This window comes from Tursiops truncatus, chromosome 20, assembly GCF_011762595.2.
Source record: "Tursiops truncatus isolate mTurTru1 chromosome 20, mTurTru1.mat.Y, whole genome shotgun sequence".
NCBI lineage: Eukaryota > Metazoa > Chordata > Mammalia > Artiodactyla > Delphinidae > Tursiops > Tursiops truncatus.
Genome location: NC_047053.1, coordinates 46,360,993 through 46,379,807, shown reverse-complemented (window position 1 = coordinate 46,379,807; position 18,815 = coordinate 46,360,993). Strand labels below are relative to the sequence as shown.

General features: G+C 62.2%; 2 protein-coding genes across 13 annotated transcripts in view; one reads left to right on the top strand and one right to left on the bottom strand.

Annotated features, from left to right (window-relative positions):
* Window positions 1–13,590, top strand: part of ASPSCR1 (ASPSCR1 tether for SLC2A4, UBX domain containing) — a 30,034-nt gene extending 16,444 nt beyond the window's left edge. For 5 of the 9 annotated variants that reach the window (XM_033847663.2, XM_033847670.2, XM_033847666.2 and 2 more), the window contains 10 exons: window positions 7,417–7,556; window positions 7,793–7,874; window positions 8,240–8,306; window positions 8,754–8,816; window positions 9,377–9,429; window positions 10,487–10,614; window positions 12,801–12,852; window positions 13,089–13,158; window positions 13,234–13,409; window positions 13,494–13,590. In XM_033847663.2, coding sequence (XP_033703554.1) covers window positions 7,417–7,556; window positions 7,793–7,874; window positions 8,240–8,306; window positions 8,754–8,816; window positions 9,377–9,429; window positions 10,487–10,614; window positions 12,801–12,852; window positions 13,089–13,158; window positions 13,234–13,367 — 789 coding nt within the window. In that variant the 3' untranslated portion in view covers window positions 13,368–13,409; window positions 13,494–13,590. Of the gene's footprint in view, window positions 1–7,416; window positions 7,557–7,792; window positions 7,875–8,239; window positions 8,307–8,753; window positions 8,817–9,376; window positions 9,430–10,486; window positions 10,615–12,800; window positions 12,853–13,088; window positions 13,159–13,233; window positions 13,410–13,493 lie in introns of those variants that run through there. The other 4 variants (XM_033847665.2, XM_033847664.2, XM_033847667.2 and 1 more) reach the window with 4 other exon arrangements.
* A 1,165-nt stretch (window positions 13,591–14,755) lies between these two features.
* CENPX (centromere protein X) lies at window positions 14,756–18,777 on the bottom strand. Of its 4 annotated transcripts, none has more exons than XM_033847684.2 (5): window positions 18,684–18,777; window positions 16,023–16,074; window positions 15,664–15,808; window positions 15,367–15,455; window positions 14,756–15,272 (listed from the first exon to the last, which is right to left on the bottom strand). In XM_033847684.2, exons 1-5 carry the CDS (start codon window positions 18,711–18,713, stop codon window positions 15,094–15,096), a joined length of 495 nt encoding a protein of 164 aa, XP_033703575.1. In that variant the 5' UTR covers window positions 18,714–18,777; the 3' UTR covers window positions 14,756–15,093. The 4 variants fall into 4 exon arrangements, with proteins under 4 accessions (XP_033703575.1, XP_033703574.1, XP_033703577.1 ...); XM_033847683.1 differs by lacking the exon at window positions 18,684–18,777 and adding an exon at window positions 18,374–18,515; XM_033847686.2 differs by having other exon boundaries at window positions 15,137–15,272; window positions 15,755–15,808; window positions 18,684–18,775.
* Between the last annotated feature and the right edge of the window lie 38 nt (window positions 18,778–18,815).

Genomic DNA, 18,815 nt, shown 5'->3' with positions numbered 1-18,815 from the left:
TGAGTCGTACGGCAGAGCTTCCATAGGCTTCTTTTTTTTTTTTTTTTTTTTTTTTTTTTTTTTTTTGCGGTACGCAGGCCTCTTACTGTTGTGGCCTCTCCCTTTGCGGAGCACAGGCTCCGGACGTGCAGGCTTAGTGGCCGTGGCTCACGGGCCCAGCCGCTCCACGGCATGTGGGACCTTCCCGGACCAGGGCACGAACCCGTGTCCCCTGCATCCGCAGGCCGACTCTCAACCACTGCGCCACCAGGGAAGCCCCCATAGGCTTCTTTGTGTCCCTCTGTGTGACTGCTCCCTCAGCAGCGCTCACAGACTGTTTTCAGGAAAGGCGTGTTGTAGATTTCCCAACGTTTTGGGCTCCTGCGCTGTGCTGGGCCCCCTGCCTCTTGGGGTTGGCCCCCGGAGAGGCTCAGGCATTCATCCAGAGTCCAGCTTAGGCCTCTGGCTTGTGGCTGGAGAGGGTCTTTCCAAATAAAGAGACCTTATGGTGGGGCCAGCCTGGGTTTCCAGCCTGGGCTGCACGTTGTCACCTGTGGAGCCCATGAGGCTGCACAGGTGCATGTGGGCGTTATTCGAGACGCAGCTGCACCTTCTGAGTGAGGGCTCCAGGCTCTCTGCTCTCTTCTGCCCTTCATTCCAGCCAGAGTGGCTCCATGTGCCAACGCTTAGGGTCCACTTGAGGTTTTAAGTGACGAGAAGGATGCCACTGCTGAAACGAATTCCTTTGTACAAATCACCTTTCCAGACGATGGAGAGCCATTGCAGGATTCCCTGCCTGGAGCAGGAGCTTGTGGAGTGAGAATGGAGAGGCTCCACCCGGGCATGGATGCTGCTGGCTTTTATACCCAGCAGCCTTGCTCACTTGCTTTACTGGTTCCAGCAGTTTCTCATTTTCAATTGGAGTCTGCAGATAATGTCAGCTTATCTTTTTCCTTGATGTCCTTACTTCTCTCATTTTTTTTTTCTTGTCGTATTGCAGCGATTGAGTCTCTGTTGAATAGCAGCAAATTTAGTGGGCATCCTTGTCTTGACCTTGATCTCACACGGAGTAATCTTAGTTTATCTGTGAAAGATGCTGTGGGCTGTGAAAAATCTTTATCAAATCAAGAGTTTCTATTCCTAATTCTCTGAGAATTTTTCTTTATCAAAAGTAAGAGTGGTGCTTTTTTTTTTTTTTTGCCGTACGCTGGCCTCTGACTGTTGTGGCCTCTCCCGTTGTGCAGCGCAGGCTCAGCGGCCATGGCTCACGGGCGCAGCCGCCCCGCGGCATGTGGGATCTTCCCGGACCGGGGCACGAACCCGTGTCCCCTGCATCGGCAGGCGGACTCTCAACCACTGCGCCACCAGGGAAGCCCAAGAGTGGTGCTTTATGAGCTGCGTTTCCCGCATTGAGGTGATTCCACGCCTTCGCTCTCATTTAGTTCGTTTGCATGCTGAGGTTTGGGATGGATTTCCCCCACGAAGCTATCCTTGCATTCCAGGGGTCAGTCCAGTTTCCGTGATGTGTTTAGCTGCACTCTGAGTTGCTGTTAACTAATATTTTAGTGCTGGAGCCTGCATCCTGTCTCTTCTAGAGCACCCTCTTCACTCTTGCTTTCAGGTCACATACCTGAAGGGGAGGGTAGAGGGACAGGGGCACCTGTGCCTGTGCGGGGTGGGCCATGTGGAGGCTCAGCGGTGGGACAGAGCCCAAGTTCCTGCAGAGGGGCAGGTGGTGGGGGCTTCCTCCTGCTTCCTGAACCATGCTTTGTGTGTCCTTGCTGAATGGATGGGGGAAGGGAGGGGAACTGAGCCAGTCTCAAGCCCCGTGAATGTCCGTCCTGGGGAGGTGGTGGTGGTGCCCTGGCTCTTCAGGGACCCCACTGGCTTCTACGCTGATGTCTGGGCTGCATTAGACACTAGTACGAAGCCCCCAGTCTCACAGGCTCGTCACCTGGGCCCAGAATCAGCTTTCGAAAGCAGAGCCTTGTGGTTGGGGTGAGCCAGGGCTGGGGGCCCAACTCCCTTCGGGCCTGCTCTTTCTGGGGACCCCTAGGTTTGGGGGCCAGAAAACTAGTACCGGGGCTGGCTGTCTCCTTTTCCCACCCTAAAGACTGTGGCTCTCTGCATCTCTTGGGAGCCTGCTGACTCCCCAGGGCTGTGTGGGGAGTGGCCTGGTCTGGTGCCAGCCTGATAGGTGGTTGCTGTCAGGCGCAGGATCCCAGTGCATCCCCGAGCGCTGACCCCAGGGGCCCCAGGAAGGAGGAGTCCTGGGGAGGGTCCGCCTGGCCGCCAGCAGTGCGTGTCTTTGATCTGGGAGCCCCAGCAGCTGGTTGATTGTGGAGCGTCCCCCGCCCGCCTGCCTTGCGCCTCCTGTCACACTGACAGCCGTGCACCCGGAGGCCCGGCTGGCCACATGCTGTCTGCTTTGTGTCCCCTCGAGTCCTGGGGGAGGGGAGAAGGGAACAAATCAGAACTTTTGGGGGAACTTCAAAGGTACACTTTAGTAATCAAAAAGAGTTTCCAAGTTTCCCATTAATGCTTTGCCTGTGTGTGGTTTTGGATTTGAATGAAGAGTCAGAAGAGACAGGATGAAATACAGGCAGGTCCTCGGCTGAGGCCCGGGATGGTTTACAGACCCGGGCGGCTCCTGCCTTTGATGTCAGAACATTAATTATTAGAAGGTAGTTTTACTGGCCGTCAGAACCAAGTGCGGAGAGAGGCTGGGGCTGCCCGGCGGCCCCTGGCCTGTCCTTTGAAGTCCTTCCGCTGGCCCAGGAGGCTGCCCCGCAGCTCTTTGTGCTGCTGGGCTGTGCTCCCAGCCGGCGTCCCCCCACGCAGCTGGCACAGGGGTTCGTGATCAAAGGCCCCAACCCCCTGGGAAGGGCGGGCTGACGGCAGTCTCCCCTGCCTGCCCCTCACCCTCCAGGGGATGGTCTCATCTCCTGAAGACGTGGCCCCGGGGGCTTACTCCGCACCTTGCACCCATGTCTCAGGGCAGGCGTCAGCTTCGCCTCTGGCTGTCCCCGGTTTACGGGAAGGTTTAGAACACGCAGGGCTGGGGGGAGCCTGGCCAGGACCTGGGGCCTGGGGTGGACCGAGAGCAGTGCCCCTTGCTGCCCTGCCACCCTCCTCCTCTTGGCCCGGGGTGCCTGTCCATGACATGCCCCCAAGAGCACAGCCCGCTGTCCCCCCGTGTGTGGGCCCAGGGCGTGCTGTGAGCCTGTCCCTGCCCTGCCGCTGTTTGTGGACAGTCCCGGGGCTCTGGCCTTGGCCTTAACTTGGGATGCCCTTTGAGGTTTGCTGGCAGATGGGTCAGCAACTTTGAAGGCCCCAACTGAGTCTTGAGGCGGTTTTTAAAGCCTGGTGACAGGCAGGTGCCCTCCAGCTGTCCTTGTCATGCTGTGTCTCAACCATGACTGGACTCGGGGGAGAGACAGATGCCCAACCTGCGAAGCCATGGAGAACCGGTGGGCAGGGCGCCCCGGCTGCCAGAGTACCCCCTGGAACCCCAGAGCTGCCCGCAGGGCCAGGCAGCCTCGTTTGCAGGCCCCCATCCTGATCGGGCTCAAGGGGCTCCCTCTGCGGGGTTTCTCCTGGCCCTTTGGTCTGCTGTGTGCGTCCACCCCTGGGTTTGCTGGCCTGGAGCAGGCGTCTTCCCCTGTGCATGAGGAGAGCCACCCCATGCCTTACATTTGCTTATTTCAGTCCTTTGGGGGTTCATGCACTGCGTGCACAGACAGGTGGGGCCACGCCAGGGCGTGGAGCCACCGGGTTTCAAAGTGTGCCTGCGTCACTGTCGCAGCCCAGCGTTTCTCCTCTTCTTAAAGATGCTCTCATTTTTCCTGCTTGGAAGGCGTGCAGGCCCAGGTGTGGACGTTGGCCCAGGGCTGGGGCAGGCGCGGCCTCCGCCTGTGCCGCTGGCAGGCCCAGCGGATGAGGGGCTGGAGTTCAGTGCAGCCTTGCCGGTCAGGCCTGGCCTCGTGCTGGCGCGTTGCTCCCTCCAGAGGGCGGCCGGCTCTGAGAGTGACGGAGGCTTGGCCCGCCTTCCTCCCGCGTAGTGTTTCATTTCAGCTCCAAGCCTCAAGGGGAAACGCTTCACATTCCCTGTTACCAAAAACCATTGTCAGAGGACAGTCTGGGTAAGAGGGAGGTGGGAGGGCGGGAGGAAAACAAGAGCCCTCACAGGGCAGCTGGAAAATCTGGGGTTGAGGTCACCTCCAAATAGTTTTTACATTTTTTCTCCCTGTGTCATCATGTCCTGGAAAATTACTGTCAAGAAAATGAAACCTCAGCAGGCAGTGAGGCCGCTTTTGACATGAGGAGACCCCTGTGTGCCCAAGTGGGTTCTCAGCCACTCGTGTGGTGGCCACTGGAGCATGTCCACTGGCTGTTGGGGGAAGCCGTGGGCCCACGTCTCAGCCCAGAGCCCCGTCCCCTGGTCCCCTCCAGGCCTGGCATCTCACTGCCTGTGGCATGGGGCTGAGGGTAGGCAGTGCCCTCACACCTTCCTCCCCTCGGGTCTCCCTTGAAGGGTCCATCCTGGTGTGACAGAGGCTCTTCCTGAAGGCACTGGTGGCCGTCCACAGCTGGTGGCGGGTCCCCAAGTCCCCATGGCTGAGTGGCCCAGGTGTCAGTCCAGTGTCTGCAGCCTCAGGCCGTCACCCAGGGCCTCCTCTGAACATCACCCGCAGAGGGTGCTCCTGTTCCCCCACCTCCGGAGGGTCCTTTCCCTCCCAAATGCCCTCTGTGCCCCTCGCCAGTATCCTCCAGTTTGCAGACAGCCTGACTCGTCTGCTCTCTCCGTCCACCTCCCTCCTTTCTGGTCTTCTGGGTGTTCTCTTGTCTTAATACCCTCGGTGGAGGCTGGGACAGGGGAGTCTTTGCTAGGGTCTTGTGCTTGCTTGCAGGAAATGAGAGACCCCTGCCGGGCGTTCCACCAGAAGAATCGGGTCTCCTGTGGCCCCGCCCTTGGAGGCTGCAGACACCTGCCGATCCTCCCCTCAGGATCATGCCCGTGCCTGTTTTCTCATCTGTCATGCGCTGTCATGTAGGCCCCCCCACCCCATGGGCTCAGACCCCAGGCTCTGGCTGCCTCCTCCTCATTCTGCCCATCTTCTAGCCGACAGTGAGATGCCCGCAGCGTCGGGGCCACCGGGGGAGGAACCGGCTCCTCTGGCTTTCCTGGGGTTAGGGGGTGGGGGCGGCGGGAGACGGGGCCGGGGCTGTGCTCTGGACACTGACAGCGTTCAGGAGCTGGACCTTGAGCTGATGATGGAAAACCTGTGACTTTGGCAGGATGACCCAAGCCTGGTGACATTGGGTTCTTAGTGGAGGCGCGTCCTCTGAGTGGCTCCCTGGTAGGATCTGGAGGAGCAGACCTGGAGATTCGGGCTGTCAGGTGGGCCAGCTGTCAGGTGCGCTGGGAAGGTTCTAGGCCTGCCACCCCACCAGCATCCTCGGGCACCAACTGGGAGGTTCATCTTGGAGGCCCATCCTGGACCCTGGGGCTGTGTCCCTCCCTCGGCCAGCACACAGGAACCCAGTCCCCATGGTGAGGGCGCTGAGGCCCTCTGACAGTGGCCACTGTATGCGTTTTTTTTTTTTTTTTTTTTCTTAATGGTGTCTCATCCTAGATCTCTATTCTCCATCCAAAAACATCTCCATAAATCCACCTAGGATGGGAGCTGTGCATGATAACTGCCCATGACTAAGGAGCGGCGGGTAAAGGAACAGCAAATGAGGGCTAGATTGCCGGCAGAGCATTGGAAGTGAGCAGGGCCAGGGCTTGGCCTCCGCTGGCGCCGTGTCTGCCCTGCTTCCTCCCACGTGGAGCGGTCAGACCCACTCCTCCTTTCCTGGTCTCTCTCCTCTTTGCGGTGGAAATATCTTCTGGGCAGGCCTCATGGAGGTGTTTGAAGCCCCCTGGCTTCTCCCTCGGTCATTTGGTAGGACAGGGTGGTCCGTCCTACCAGCCCAGCCATGGATATCCACTGTTCTCATGGGACAGGGACCGCCTGGGGTCCGGTCGTGGCGGCAGCTCTGGGACTTGGGTGATCTGGCCCCTGGGCTCTGATGGGCAGCAGAGGCTGCTCAGAACCCTGGCTCCTCTGCCCAGGAGCAGGGAGGTCCCCAAGACGCAGGGCGGTACAGGAGAACGAGAGAGTGGGATCTCGAGGTGGCTCTCTCCCAGTGCTCTGGTTCCCGTGTGGGACCCCGGCTCCTGACTGCTCTTGGACAGACAAACGGGCTTCTGGAGCAGAGCTGAGGCATGGGAGGAGGGGTGTGAATTGAAGGTAGATCCAGCGGGGAGAGAGATTTTTGTCTGCTCACTTTCTGACTGAAAGTCAGTGGCCCCTGAGCAGCATGAAGCCAGCAGCTGGTGTCACCTGCGTCCCTGTTCTGGAAGTTGTGGGAGGGTTGTGGGAAGTGCTAGCAGTCTGCAGTCCTCCAGGTTACCCCTGGGCTGTGCACTGGAAGTACCCAGGAGGATAAGGAGGCCAGAGTGGCCCCGTGCACTCAGGGTCGGGCTTCCCCAGCCGTGCCCCCCCCGGGGATCAGGGGGCCTGTCTGATGGTCAGGCTCAGCTCCAGGCCGTGGATCACAAGTCACCCAATTGCTGGATTCTCGGGGTGACTCATGTGTCCAGAACTGGGTCCTCGGAGGGCGGGACTGGGACAGGGAGGTCCCAGAGCTTGCTCGTTGGCTTGTGGGCTTTGTGCTCGAGCGCCGGGGGCCTGGCACTCGTGGACACGGCGGTGCCCAGCTCAGGCACATCCACATCTGCCCTCGCCCTCCCCCGGGAGCCCAGGCGAGTGCTCGGCCCTTCTGGAATGCAGGCGCCGTGGCTATGGGGGGCAGCCTGGCATCTTGTTATAAAAAGCTCTGGTGTGGACTGCCTGTGGGCGGCAGGAGGGTTGTGGCTTTGAGGGGGCAGCCCCCAGGGGCCTCGATCAGCCACCTACAGACCCCACTGCCCGGGCCTCAGCCAGCCCTTCCTGGCCACCCTGCCACAGTGCCTTGAGATCAGTGGGGCTTCCTGGCGAGAACCCACCTCCCTTCATTACGAGGAGTGACACAGCTGTGCACTCAGGAATGGCAGAGACCTGCTGGCCTGGGCAGTCAAGGCCTCGGGTGTGGCTGGGGGAGCAGCCCTGGGACACCTGGCAGGTGCACTGGGCAGCCTCAGCCCTCGACCAGCCCCAGGTTGGTGAGTCTGACCTCTAGAGTGGGTGGGGCTGTGGTCGGGCCGGAGCGCAGGAAGGGATGATCGGAGAAGCCTGCTGAGCCCGGCTCTGAGTGTTGAAGGCAGGAGGTGGGATTTCGGTGCCAGGCTGGGGCGGGGAGGAGGGGGCAGGCGGGAGCAGAAGGCAGAGAAGTGACCTCTTCCCGGGCCCTTCCCGGGACCTGCATCAGCTGAGCCCTCTGCCTGCCTAGCCAGTGGACCGAGACCCCGTGGTGTGCCACCCTGACCTGGAGGTGCTGCTCCAGGCCTGGCCTGCAGAGCTGCCTGATGAGTTCTTCGAAGTGACCGTGGATGATGTCAGAAGACGTTTGGCCCAGCTCAAGAGTGAACGGTGGGTGTGCACCCGGCCCCTTCAGAGACACCCGTTCCCTTGGCAACACCTCAGAGGGTGAGGGGTCCCAGGCAGGGGGCTCCTAGTCCCGTCTGGCCCTGTGTTGCGGAGCAGCTCACGAAGTCCAGGGGGACGAGGGAGAAACCCAGAGTCCAGCTGGTGTGGGGCCTCTGCTCTGGTTGGGGAGACCTGGGACCTTCACCACTGCCACCCCCGACCCCACCCCCCCACCCCAGGAAGCGCCTGGAAGAAGCCCCCTTGGTGACCAAGGCCTTCAGAGAGGCTCAGATGAAGGAGAAGCTGCAGCGCTACCCTAAGGTACCTTTGGGCGGGAGGTGGTCTGCACATGGCTCTGCACTGGGGCCTCCTGCGGCTTCTGCAGCCCACAAGCCACTGGCCATGGTCTCCTGTACTTCAGCCCAAGCCTACACGGCCGTGGTTCGTTAATGAGCCAGGCAGCCCCATTCTAAGATGAAAAACATCAGTGTGTTTTCACAAGTGCACGTGGGTACTTGACTGGTCCTTGTGTCCAGCCCATGGGGCCGGGAGCGTTAGAGGGCAGCCAAGGTGAGGGGGTGCTGGCCCGACGTGGCCGGGGGACCTAGCCATCGTGGGCCCAGGGGTGTGGACGCCTGGATTGGACTCCAGCTGTCCTGTTGACAAGCTGGCTTGTCCTGGCCTAGGTGGTCTTGAGGGTCCTGTTTCCTGACCGCTACATCCTGCAGGGCTTCTTCCGCCCCAGCGAGACCGGTGAACAACCCCGTCTGGGCGTCCGGGAGGGTGGGGGCGCCCTGTGAGCTCTTCCAGGCTCCTTCCCTCGGGGCCATGGGGCAGGCAGCGGGTGCAGGGCTGGGGACCGGCTCACGTTGGAGGCTCGGCAGACCAGCTAGGCAGTACCCGTGGGACTGGGTGGCCCCGTGCACCCATCTGTTCTGAGCATGGGTGGGACAGAGGGGCACCCAGAGAAGGGTGGACCCAGGTCTCCCCCACACCCAGTAGCGGGGTCTTTGGCCTGGGGCTGCAGCTCACCTGGAAGGAAGGCAGCAGTGCCACCAGTTCTGAGTGGGGTTCTTGGTGACCTTGGGGAGCGGGTCTGCACACAGGTTGGACCTGGCTCCCGTCCCATTGCAGAGGGGGCCCGGCCCTGGAGTGGGTCTGAGTGTGGGATCCCTGCTCACCCCACCCTTCCTCCTGCAGTGGGGGATTTGCGGGACTTCGTGAGGAGCCACCTGGGCAACCCCAAGCTGCCGTTCTACCTGTGTAAGTGCTTTTCTGGGACCTCCTGCTCAGCAGCCCTGGCACCTCCCAGTTGGGGCTTGAAGCAGCTTTTCCCACAGAAACAGCATCATGGGGCAGGCAGGTCCTGTGCCGGTGTCTGAGCATGAGTCCGGGACTGGGGAAGTTGGGGAGGGAGGTTGACCCTGCTCAGCGCCCCTGTGCCCTTTGCTTCCCACCTGGCCAGGAGCTGTAGGGGCTGGGGGCACAGGGGCGAGCTGCTGGCTTCCTTTGGAGGGCGTCTGGGTAGTGAAGGGTCAGGCCGCAGGGCTGCACAGGGAACTGTGAAGGGCAGGTGTCCCCTTGCAGGTGAGTCTGCCCGAGGCCCTCTTCCCAGCTTCTTGCTGGGTTTTTGCAGCGGTAGAGTGATGGACAGGGGGATGTGAGCTGAGGAGTACTTCAGAAATTCCTCAGCTGAGGCCTATGGCCCAGGCCTCATGCTCACTCTCAGGCCTGTCCTGGGGCAGGGGGTGCATGGGCAAGGGATGGGGGGGGTGATGGGGGGCGTGAGGCGTTTCCTGGCGCAGACAACCATCTTTCCGCAGTCATTGCTCCTCCAAAAACCATCCTGGACGACCACACGCTGACCCTCTTTCAGGTACTGCCTGCCTGCCTGGCTGGCTGGTGGGTGCTGCTAGGCTGGCCCGGGAGGGGCACCTGCCCAGGAGGGAGCGTGAGGCCGCAGTCGGGAGTATGATAAGGCCTTTTAGAGGGTGGACTAGGAGGGAGCAGGGTGCTGCTGAAGTCAGTTTGGGGGCTTTCCAGCCTCCTCTGCCTCCTGCCCCGGTGGGGATGGGCCTGCCTGGCTGGCTGCCACCGTCCTGAGCCAGGACTGCCCCTGGGTCTGGATGAGAAGGGGCTGGCAGGTGGGGCTGCTTAGGGGAACCCCTTAAGGGCCAAGGGTCAGAGGCCTCGGCTGCAGGTGGCCAGCTGCCCAGACGGGAGGGGCTGCTGCCAGGCCTGCTGCCCTGCCCCTGCCTTTCCCCTGGGCCCTGTGGCCTCCTCTGGGAATGCCGTGGTGGGCCCTCCCTGCTAGCTGGAGGCCCCTAGAGCTCCCAGGGTGAGGAGCGTTGATCCGGTGCCCTGCTGGGCGGCAGTCCAGAGCAAGAAGGAATGTCCTGTCCCTTCACCCCAGGAGAGCAGCCTGAGGCCTCCCCAGCCCTCTAGCCTAATGGTTTCCTCTTAAAGTGTCTTCAGATATTTTAATTAGTAACAGAGGCTGGCCTTTGTTGAGTGGCCAGCAGGCCCTGCAGAGGTCTAGTTGGGGCAAGGGGGTCTGCTTGCTGCTCAGGACTGCCACCGTCATGGGGGGATGGGGCCAGAGCAGCAGAGAGGCTGGAAGCCCACCAAGGAAAGGAGTCAAGGTTGGGGGGAGCAGGGTGCTTCCCCTGCCCCCACTCCCCCTTCTCAGCCCCCTTCTGCAGCCCCCCGGGAGCCCCAGAGGCACTGGGCCTCCTTCCTCTATCCCCACCCGCCCTCCCTCCCTCCCCACTCTCCCTCGCTGGCCAGCCTGTTGATAAACATTGAATTTGGAAGATGCTTTGGGATGGAGAGGGGCCAGCGTCCAGGCACCCCCCTCCAATTAGGAACCCTGGGGTGCTGCCTGTCCCGCCCACGTGGCCTGATTCCTGGTGACACTCTGCCCCCGCTACCAGCAGCCGTCTCCTTTCATCCGTCAGCTCGCCCTGGAGCCGTGGGGCCTCTGCTCGGAGTGGCGTCCCTGCCCGCCCGCGATCAGAGAGCTGGCAGGGCTCAGGGAAGGAAGGCTTCCTCCCTCCTGCGGGTGAGCAGGCGCGGGCGCGGAAGCTGCTGGCTTTCATGTCCCTGGCAGGGCCGCGTTCTGGCTGCCGGCTGCCCTGGAGGCTGCCCGGGGGCTGGTCCTGCGCCCCAGAAAGTGACAGCTCAGGGTGGGTGTGGGGGATGGCAGCCCAGTGCCCTTTTTGGCCACTGGATCAGGTCAGAGTGACTATTCGTTGGGAGAGGCCAAAAAAGGGTGAGGCCAAGGATGGGAGGATGCAGAGGACCCAGTCCGTGGACACAAAGGTCCCCAACCCCCCACGTCGTACCTGCTTCCTGGGACTGAGCCCCCTTAGTGCTGGTTCTGCCCCAAGCCTCAGGGAGCTCACTCGGCTCCTGTCTCAGCCACCCCCACCACTGCCTCGCCCAGAGCCCCTCCATCACCCTTAGTGGGCCTTGAAGACCACCATGATCCATGTAGACCTCGTCAGCCTGAGCAGAGGGGTACACCCTCCCTCCTGGCGGTCATGGTGGTCTTCTGTGCCGTCCACTCACCCCTTTTCCAATGGGATTCCCTGAGACACAGGCTGGCAGGTAGGGGGCTTCCAGCAGGTGCTGAGGAAAGGCAGGGAGGCCAGGTTCAAGAGGAGCTGCCTCGAGGGGCCCAAATGGGTCCTTCAAGACTTCAAGCTCTGCAGCTCCCAGACGGCCCAGCCGGGTGGGTGGCCCCAGTGCCTGGCGGGTTGGCCGGGTCAGGGTCTGGCTTCACTGCGCTACCCTAGAAAGGTTGAGGCACTGTCCTACCTGTGTTTCTCTCCCCACGCCCCCAGCTTCCAGTGCCTCCAGGGCCCTGGGGCTGCCCTCCACCCTGCAGCCCATCTCCCCGCACCAGGCTATCATTCCAGGCATCACAGTGGGGTTTCAGAGTGTTCACGGCCCTTCTCTGTCCCTCAGCTTCAACTGCAATCTCAGCGTTCCTAGGCCTGGCCTTTGAAGCTTCCTCTTATTAATACTCCCCGTCCAGACGCCAGGAGCTCAGAGCTGGGCAGAGAGGATGCGCTCAGCTGGCAGCAGTGGCCCTTCCTCCAGGGCTAAGGACACAGAGCCTTGGGCGGTGGCCTTCCTGCTGGCTCAGGCCAGCTTTGGGGCTTACAGCCATGGTCCTCGTCGGGTGCAGAGGCGGGAATAGAGGCAGGTTACGACACTGGAGGGCTTCGGGATCCTCTGCAACAGCCCTGACTCTGCACCACAGTCCAGCCCCCTACCTGGGAGGCCTCCGGGGGCGTTTCGGGGGCCACGTGATGTGTCCTTGTCCCACACCTGCGCAGGTGGAGCCAGTCCTGAGCAGAAATCTTGCACCACCACCCCCATGGACAGGCCTCCGGGAGGGGTGTGGGGACCCCAGTGCAACACCCACCCTGCAGGACAGGCTTGATGCTGGCTGGCACTGGCTTTTCCTTATCAAGCGAGACCAGTGCCGAGTCAGGGAACCCACCTATGGGCTTTTGGGTCAAGGCAGTAGGCCTGGAGGCACCGATCAGCCTGGGACTCCCAAAGCAGCTTGGCTCCCAGAGCCCCCCCCCCCCCCGCCTTCCCCTTGTGCCGGGGCCACTGAGGGTCCCTCCCCTGGTGCTCCTGTCTCCAGTCTAGCTGCTTCCAGTGCACCTGGGCTCATATGTCAGTCCCTATGGAGTGCCCCCGACTCCTGCACTCTGTTCTTTGGGCAGCACAGGTGAGGGAGGGGAGTGGGGGGCATGGCGGGCTGTGCCCCATGCCCCCACCCATGCAGTTCTGTGTGAGTCTGCATCTCCTCTGACCTCTTGACCTCCTGCAGTCTCTGCTGAGGGCGGGGCCTTCCAAGCTTAGTTCCCACCTTCAGACTGTCAACTGTTTACCCCGGGAACTGGGCAGGAAGGGGAGGTAGGTAAAAATGCCAGAGCACACACACCACGAGAACTTCCTGTTCAGCTGGTGTTTGGGGCTGGCCCTAGGATTCGATGGTCTGATGCCTTGGCCTGGCTTGCACTGGGGTTGGTGCCAGAGGAGGAATAGGTGAAGCTGGGCAGTGGACTGCACGGTGGGAGGGGCCTGGTAGGGCCGTAGCCCTCAGCGGAGCCCTGGGCCTTATGGGTGCAGCACCCATGAGGCCAGCATGGAAGTGCAGTGCGGCCCTCTCTGCCGTCCTCCACGGTGCCCACTTGGTCCCTGAGCTCTCCTCTGTCCTCCCTGCAGGCAAACCTCTTCCCTGCTGCCCTTGTGCACTTTGGACCTGAGGAGCCAACAGGTGGGTGGGGCCCCCCTCTGCCCACCGCTGCTGACCAGCCCCGGGCCGCACATCCCAGCTCATCAGACGCCCCAGAGCAGGGGACTTCGGGTCTGGGAGGGAGACCTGTGGCCCCGATACCCCATACCCTTCTCCTGGGGGCTTCAGGCTGGGTCACGCCCCCTCCCAGAGCAGAGCAGCAGTAGGCAGGGGCACCCCATTCTCTGTGGCCTGAGGGTAGGCTGGGCCTCCTGCAGGCATCTACCTGGAGCCCACGCTGCTGGAACACACCATTTCCCCGTCTGCAGCTGACGTGCTGGTGGCCAGGTGAGTGTCCACAGAGGGTGGGGAGAGCCCGCTGCCACAGTGCCCACCATCTGGCACCTCGGCCTTTGTTCTCAGGTCCATGTCCAGGGCTGCTGGAACCCCACCCCCGCCACCAGCCCCTGACCCTGCGCCCGTTGAGTTGGAGCCAACTGCTGAAGAAGGGGCAGTGGGCCCCCCTGAGCCCAGCCCTGGGACGGCCCAGCCAGTGAGGAGGGGTCTGGGCAAGGTGCCCAAGTGGCTGAAGCTGCCAGGTACTATGGGGGGTGGCCGGGCAGGGAGGGGCTGCTGGGCGGGAGCCCAGGGCCCAGAGGTCATCCCATGTGTTTGCGCTGCAGCCAGCAAGAGGTGAGAGCCGCCAGCCCAGAGGTGCCACTGCCAGCCACAGGACCCCTGCCCACCCTGAGCGGGAATAAACATGCAAGCCTCTCTTGAGACCCTCCTGTCGTCCTTTCCAGGGCAGAGGCCCTCGGTCCTCTGACCCACGGCCCTCCTCCTGCTGCTGCCCCTGCGCCGCGTCCCCAGCCGCGGGCCTCCAGCCTGGCTGGACGGTGACGTGGGCCTGGGAGGCTGCTTGCTGGGGCTTGTTCTCCTTAACGAGGGCACAGGTGTCTGCCCTGAACCGCCTGCCCCTTGGTTTTTACTTCACTGACGTTGTTCATGACGACTCCTGTAGGCAGGACACGAGTTCAGGGAGAAGGACCTCCAGGCATCGCCTGCCTGGCTGCATCTCAGGCTGGGCCCCCAGCCCTTGGCAGGAGAGGGGCGGATGCAGCCCCCACCCTGCGGTGGGACCGGGCAGGGCTGGCCTGGGGTTTCCCGGTGCCCCGCCCGCCCCACCATCTGAGCGCACTTCAAAGTGGCTGTGGGGCACGGGCTCTGGCACTTGTCGCCAGCCTCTCCCCTCAGGTCTAATGACTTCCACATGCGCCCAGAGCTTTGAAGCCCTGAGACTCCCTGCAGGAGGGGGGAGAGGGGAGTGGGGGGCAGAGGCGGGGAACGGGTGCGAGAAGGGGCCAGCGGGGCTAAACTAGGGAGGGAGGGCTGGCCCCCCACCCATGCCATCCTTGGGCATGGGGGTGGGGCTCCTGGGTGCCCGTGGCAGCAGGGGCAGACGTCCCTCCCCAGTGGAATAGGTCCTCCAGCTCTGTGAGAGTCCTGACCCCATGGTCACTGGGCCCAGGGCCCTCTGGGTGTTTCTGTCCTGGGCTGATGAGTCCCAGCAGCTTTCAGAACTGGTGGGAGGTGGGTACTGTGTTGGGGGGGGAGGGCAGCCAGGCCTCCCGACTGGGCTTCTAGCGGCTCCCAAGCAGCTCTGAGCTGCCTGGCCCTGTGGCCCTGGGACCGGTGGTCCTCCCCGCTGGTGTGGCTCCCCCTGCCCCACCAGCACCCCTGCCGGGCCGGTGGCACACCACACTCACGGCAGCCCTGTGGCAGAGGCACCGTCCCAGGCGAGCAGCCACACGTGCGAGGGCTCCGATTTCACAGCCTCTTGAGCCTGGCCCACAGCAGGGCACTCACACATGCTGTTTGTTATTCTGTCCTCTCCCAGCTTTGAAGCAACTTGACTTTGGGTGATTAATGGCAACAGGAGGCTGTGCCTGGGGAGGTGGCTCTGATTTACTGACGTTGCTTTGTGGGAACAAATATACAGCTCAGGCAAGCATCTTTTGAGGGGAATATCAGATGGCTAGAAGGTGACACACAGGCTTTGATGTCGGTGGCAGAACCACACCGTTCTGCTTGTTTGTGGAGGACACACAGGCTACCTGCTCAGGCAGGCGGGTCTCCCGCACCTGCTTCCCGGTGACCAAGTGCTTCTCCCACACCGGTGGGTGCTCGGCTGTCCTGAGGACGGGGGGCGTGAGGGGAGGGCACCAACCCAGGTGCAGGACCCTCATCCTGTCAGTGACCCCTCTATCTGCTGCATCCCGGCCATCAGCAGCAGGCAGAGGGGATGACAGGGGGAAGAGAGTGGTGCTTTGCTGGCACCCGGCCAATCCTGGGAGCTGGAGGAGAACCTTGGGGCATCAGCAGCTCCTGTCCTGTCTGAAGCCAGAGGCCGTGACGTGGAGCGGTGGCCACAGTGAGGGTGGAAACCCCTAGAAGTCCAGAAGCTGTGGGGGAGAGGAGCGCTCAGAGCCTCGTGGATGTAGCCACCCCCCCACCCCCGTCTCCTGGGCCAGGCCCTGTTCCTGGAGGTGCACCTACCAGCTGAGGCAGCACCTTCTCCAGCTGTTCCACACCCACTTGGGCCAGGTCCTCTGCCTGGGCCTGCCGGACGCTGCGGATGGCCGCTTCTGCCGTGATGCAGGAGGGAAGTGAGGCAGAGAAGGCTTGGGGGGCCTTGAACCCTAAACCCCGTGGGCCTCAGTCCTGGCTGCTGGCCCACCCCCGTGCCAGCCGACAGCTCAGAAGGCTGAGGTTGGGGCCTCTGAAACACGGAGCTTTTCAGGGACAGGGAGCTTAGGTGCTTGGGGAAAAACTGGAAAAATGTGTCTTGGTTACCCCACTGAAAAATAAAATGCAAAGCGGTCGTGAATGATCCGGACGGGCCTGGGTGGGATACTAGAGAACACTGCTGGGTCCCTCTGCTCACCCACAACGAAGATCTTGAGCAGCTCGGCCATGAGCTGCAGCGCGTCCCCGCTGACTGCAAGGTGAAGGGAGAAGGTTACAGACACACACCCTCTCCCTGCTGCCCCACTCTGCCCTCACTGCTGCTGACCTCACGCTCTTGCCGGTGACCTCAGCCCTCCGTCTGGCCCAGTCCTCTCTGAGGCTCTGGCCCCTGCAGAGGTGCAGTGCAGGGTCCCAGGTGCCCAGCAGTCCCCAGCCACCGCCCCCCCACCCTCCCCTTCACACACCTTTGGTCTTGTCGTCTTTAAAATGCAAGTGCAGCAGCTTGCTCACCAGCTCCTGAGGGACGGGGGGGGGGCGTCAGTGAGCCACCGCCCCCGCCCCTCTGCTGCACACCCCTTAGGCATTTAGTTCTGGATGGGATGGGGTTGTAATTTCTGGCTGGAAATGCTGTCTGTGGGGCTCTCCCAGGGTGGGGAGATTAGGCAGTGGGGAGAAACCTCTCTGAGTGCCTCCAGGAGGACCAGAAATTAGATGCAAGTGGCAGACCGGTGGGAGCAGCCCAGGTGCCTGCCTGCCGCTCTCTGGGGCTCCAGTTCTCATGGTATCCAGAGCAGTCCTGTGCTCCTGCCCCCAGGGACGAGGTGCTCTCCCCACACTGGGCCCCTTTACAGGCCTGTCCACACCACCAATGCTGCCCGGCTTTGCCAGACCCTGCTCTGGGCACTGGGTCAGCTCCATCCCAGGTCCCTCCCTGGAGCCTACGACACGACACGACACGTGGAAAGGGATCTTCCTGTAATGGGGAAGGGCACTGTGGGAACCGCAGAGCTGGGGAGGGGCCAGGCTCCTCGGTCAATGGGCAGTCAAGGTAGGGGGCAGGGCCCAGACTATCTGCAGGACTTCCTGACCAATGAGGATGGGACAAGGGCGGGCCCAGGCCAAGACTCCTCAAGGGAGAGGCTTGAGCCCCAAAGTATGGCACCACTAAGCGGATATAGATTCTGGGGATCAGCATCTCAGGAGCTCAGCTTGGAACATGTTGCATGAGGGACACACGTGAGGTGTCCAAGCAGAGCAGCCATTGGGTGGCTGGAACTCAGAGATGGTTGAAGCTGGCGATGAGGATCTGGGAGGTGGCAGCACGTGGGTGGACCAAGGGAGGTTGCTGAGGGCAGGGACCAGCCAGAAGAGGCTGCGAATGAGGAGCCAGCAGAGCGCCAGGGGAGGCGGGAGGACAGCAGCAGTGGGTGCCCAGGAGAAACTGGGTGTCGTGCAGGGAAGGTGAGCTGGGGACCCACCAGGCCTCTAGCCTTAGCCACGGAGATGGCACTGCCTCACCCAGTGCAGCTCAGCAAAGCTGGAGAGCAGAGTGGAGGGAGCGGACCCTGACGAAGCCCTGGCTCAGGAGGGTAAGAGCTCGTCACCAGTCACTTGGGGCAGCACCAAAGAAGCAGCCTCATCCTCCCAGCAGTGACCACGTGAGCTTGGCGCCACCTGCTGGCCCTCCTTGCTGTGTACCTGAAAGGTACCAGCAAAGGCATAGAAGGCTCTACTGCTCCGCCAGCTCCCAGACCCTGGGGAAGAGCTAAATCAACTAGGCTGCTGCTGGGGGGCAGCTGCATGGGGTTGCCGTGATAACTAAAGCAGTCAGCACCAGCTGGGAGCAGAGGTTCCCTAAACTTGCAGAGGGTAGGATGGGACCTGGGATGTGGTCAGCCTTTGCCCCACTGTGTGGGGGCACCACGACCCCTCCCCCTCCCCGGGGACAGCCCTGCTCACGGGTAATGACCGTAACCCCAGCTCTGGCCAGAGCCCTCTGAGGGTGAGGGCTCCAGAGCTGTGCAGGACTGCATGAAGGAGGCCCAGCCCAGTGCTCCCCTCTGCAGCTATTACAGTGGAGGATTCCTACAACCCCCTGCCTCGGTGGTTTTCCCTTTGACACTATATACCCCTTGTAGGCCAGGGCAGAGTGACGATTCTGGGTGATAGAAAGAGAACACCCACTGGGGACTGGCTGGACAAGTACTCATGAGGGGCTGAGACTCTCCCTCCTGCCCACAAAGGCCTGATATCAAGGGCTCAATGTCACCTAACCTTAAGACAGAGCAACAATGTGAGACTCAGACCACTTACAGCCTGCGGGGTGTGGGAGGCAGCTGACCTCACCACCCACCCACCCAGAGCCCCATTTGCCAGGTGCAGAGCAAAGGGGCTGACTCTGGAGGCGGATGGCCTGGGTTTGACTCTAGTTCTGCCTCTTTCCCACTGGCAGGTGGGGGTAGTACCAGTACCCATCTCCTATGGTGTTGAGCATTACACGGGCTAATCCATTTCAAGTGCATGTAACAGTGCCTGACTGTGCTGGGTGTGCTGCTAAGAAAAGCACTTGTAGAGCCACGTACACACCAGGCAACGAAGCCAGCCTGGCTCAAGTGAGACGCAAAGCACAGGGCTGGTGTGATAGGAAACAGGCCAAAAGGAAGCTTTAGAATACGCAGGCGCCGAGACTACCCGCGAGCTGGGCCGCACTGTGCTCTACGCTAAATTCTTTAGGGTGAGTCCTGCGGATCCCGGAGCCGCGGGGCGGGAGCCCAGGCTCCTCTCTGAGCCTCCCTTCATTTGTGCTGGCACTTACCCCTGCCCGATTTCTGCAGACCCTCTCCCTCTTGCCGCAGACCAGGCTGCCTACCCAACCTTCCGCTACCCGGCCGCGGGATCCCATCCACGGAGGACGAAAGGTGTGCAGGACGAGGGTCATTGCCAGATTCTGGGAATGGGCTCACCCTATAAGGCACCCGACGGCAGCGCGGGGGCTGGCTCAGGATCCGCACGTGGGTCACTCAGGGGACCGGGCCGCAGCGTCCCCGCCGGACCCGCGCGTGCCCCCCGCCCCGGCGGCCTCGCCCCGCGCCCCCAGCCCGCCCCGCCAGCAGGCCCTCTCTCACTTTCCGGAAGCCGGCGCCGATTTCCTCCATGACCGCCACCAAGGTGCGCGCCCTCCGGAGCCCCGCCCCCGCGTCCCCAGCCAATGAACCTTGAGCGCGCCCTCCGGAGACCCTCCCTCGCGACTCCAACCA

Coding starts and splice junctions, on each gene's coding strand:
- CENPX (XM_033847683.1), bottom strand. CDS start 18,496: ATGACCCTCGTCCTGCACACCTTTCGTCCTCCGTGGATGGGATCCCGC. Junction 15,456..15,663: donor GCATTTTATTTTTCAGTGGG/GTAACCAAGACA, acceptor GCATCACGGCAG/AAGCGGCCATCCGCAGCGTC. Junction 15,273..15,366: donor AGAAGGTGCTGCCTCAGCTG/GTAGGTGCACCT, acceptor TCTCCCCCACAG/CTTCTGGACTTCTAGGGGTT.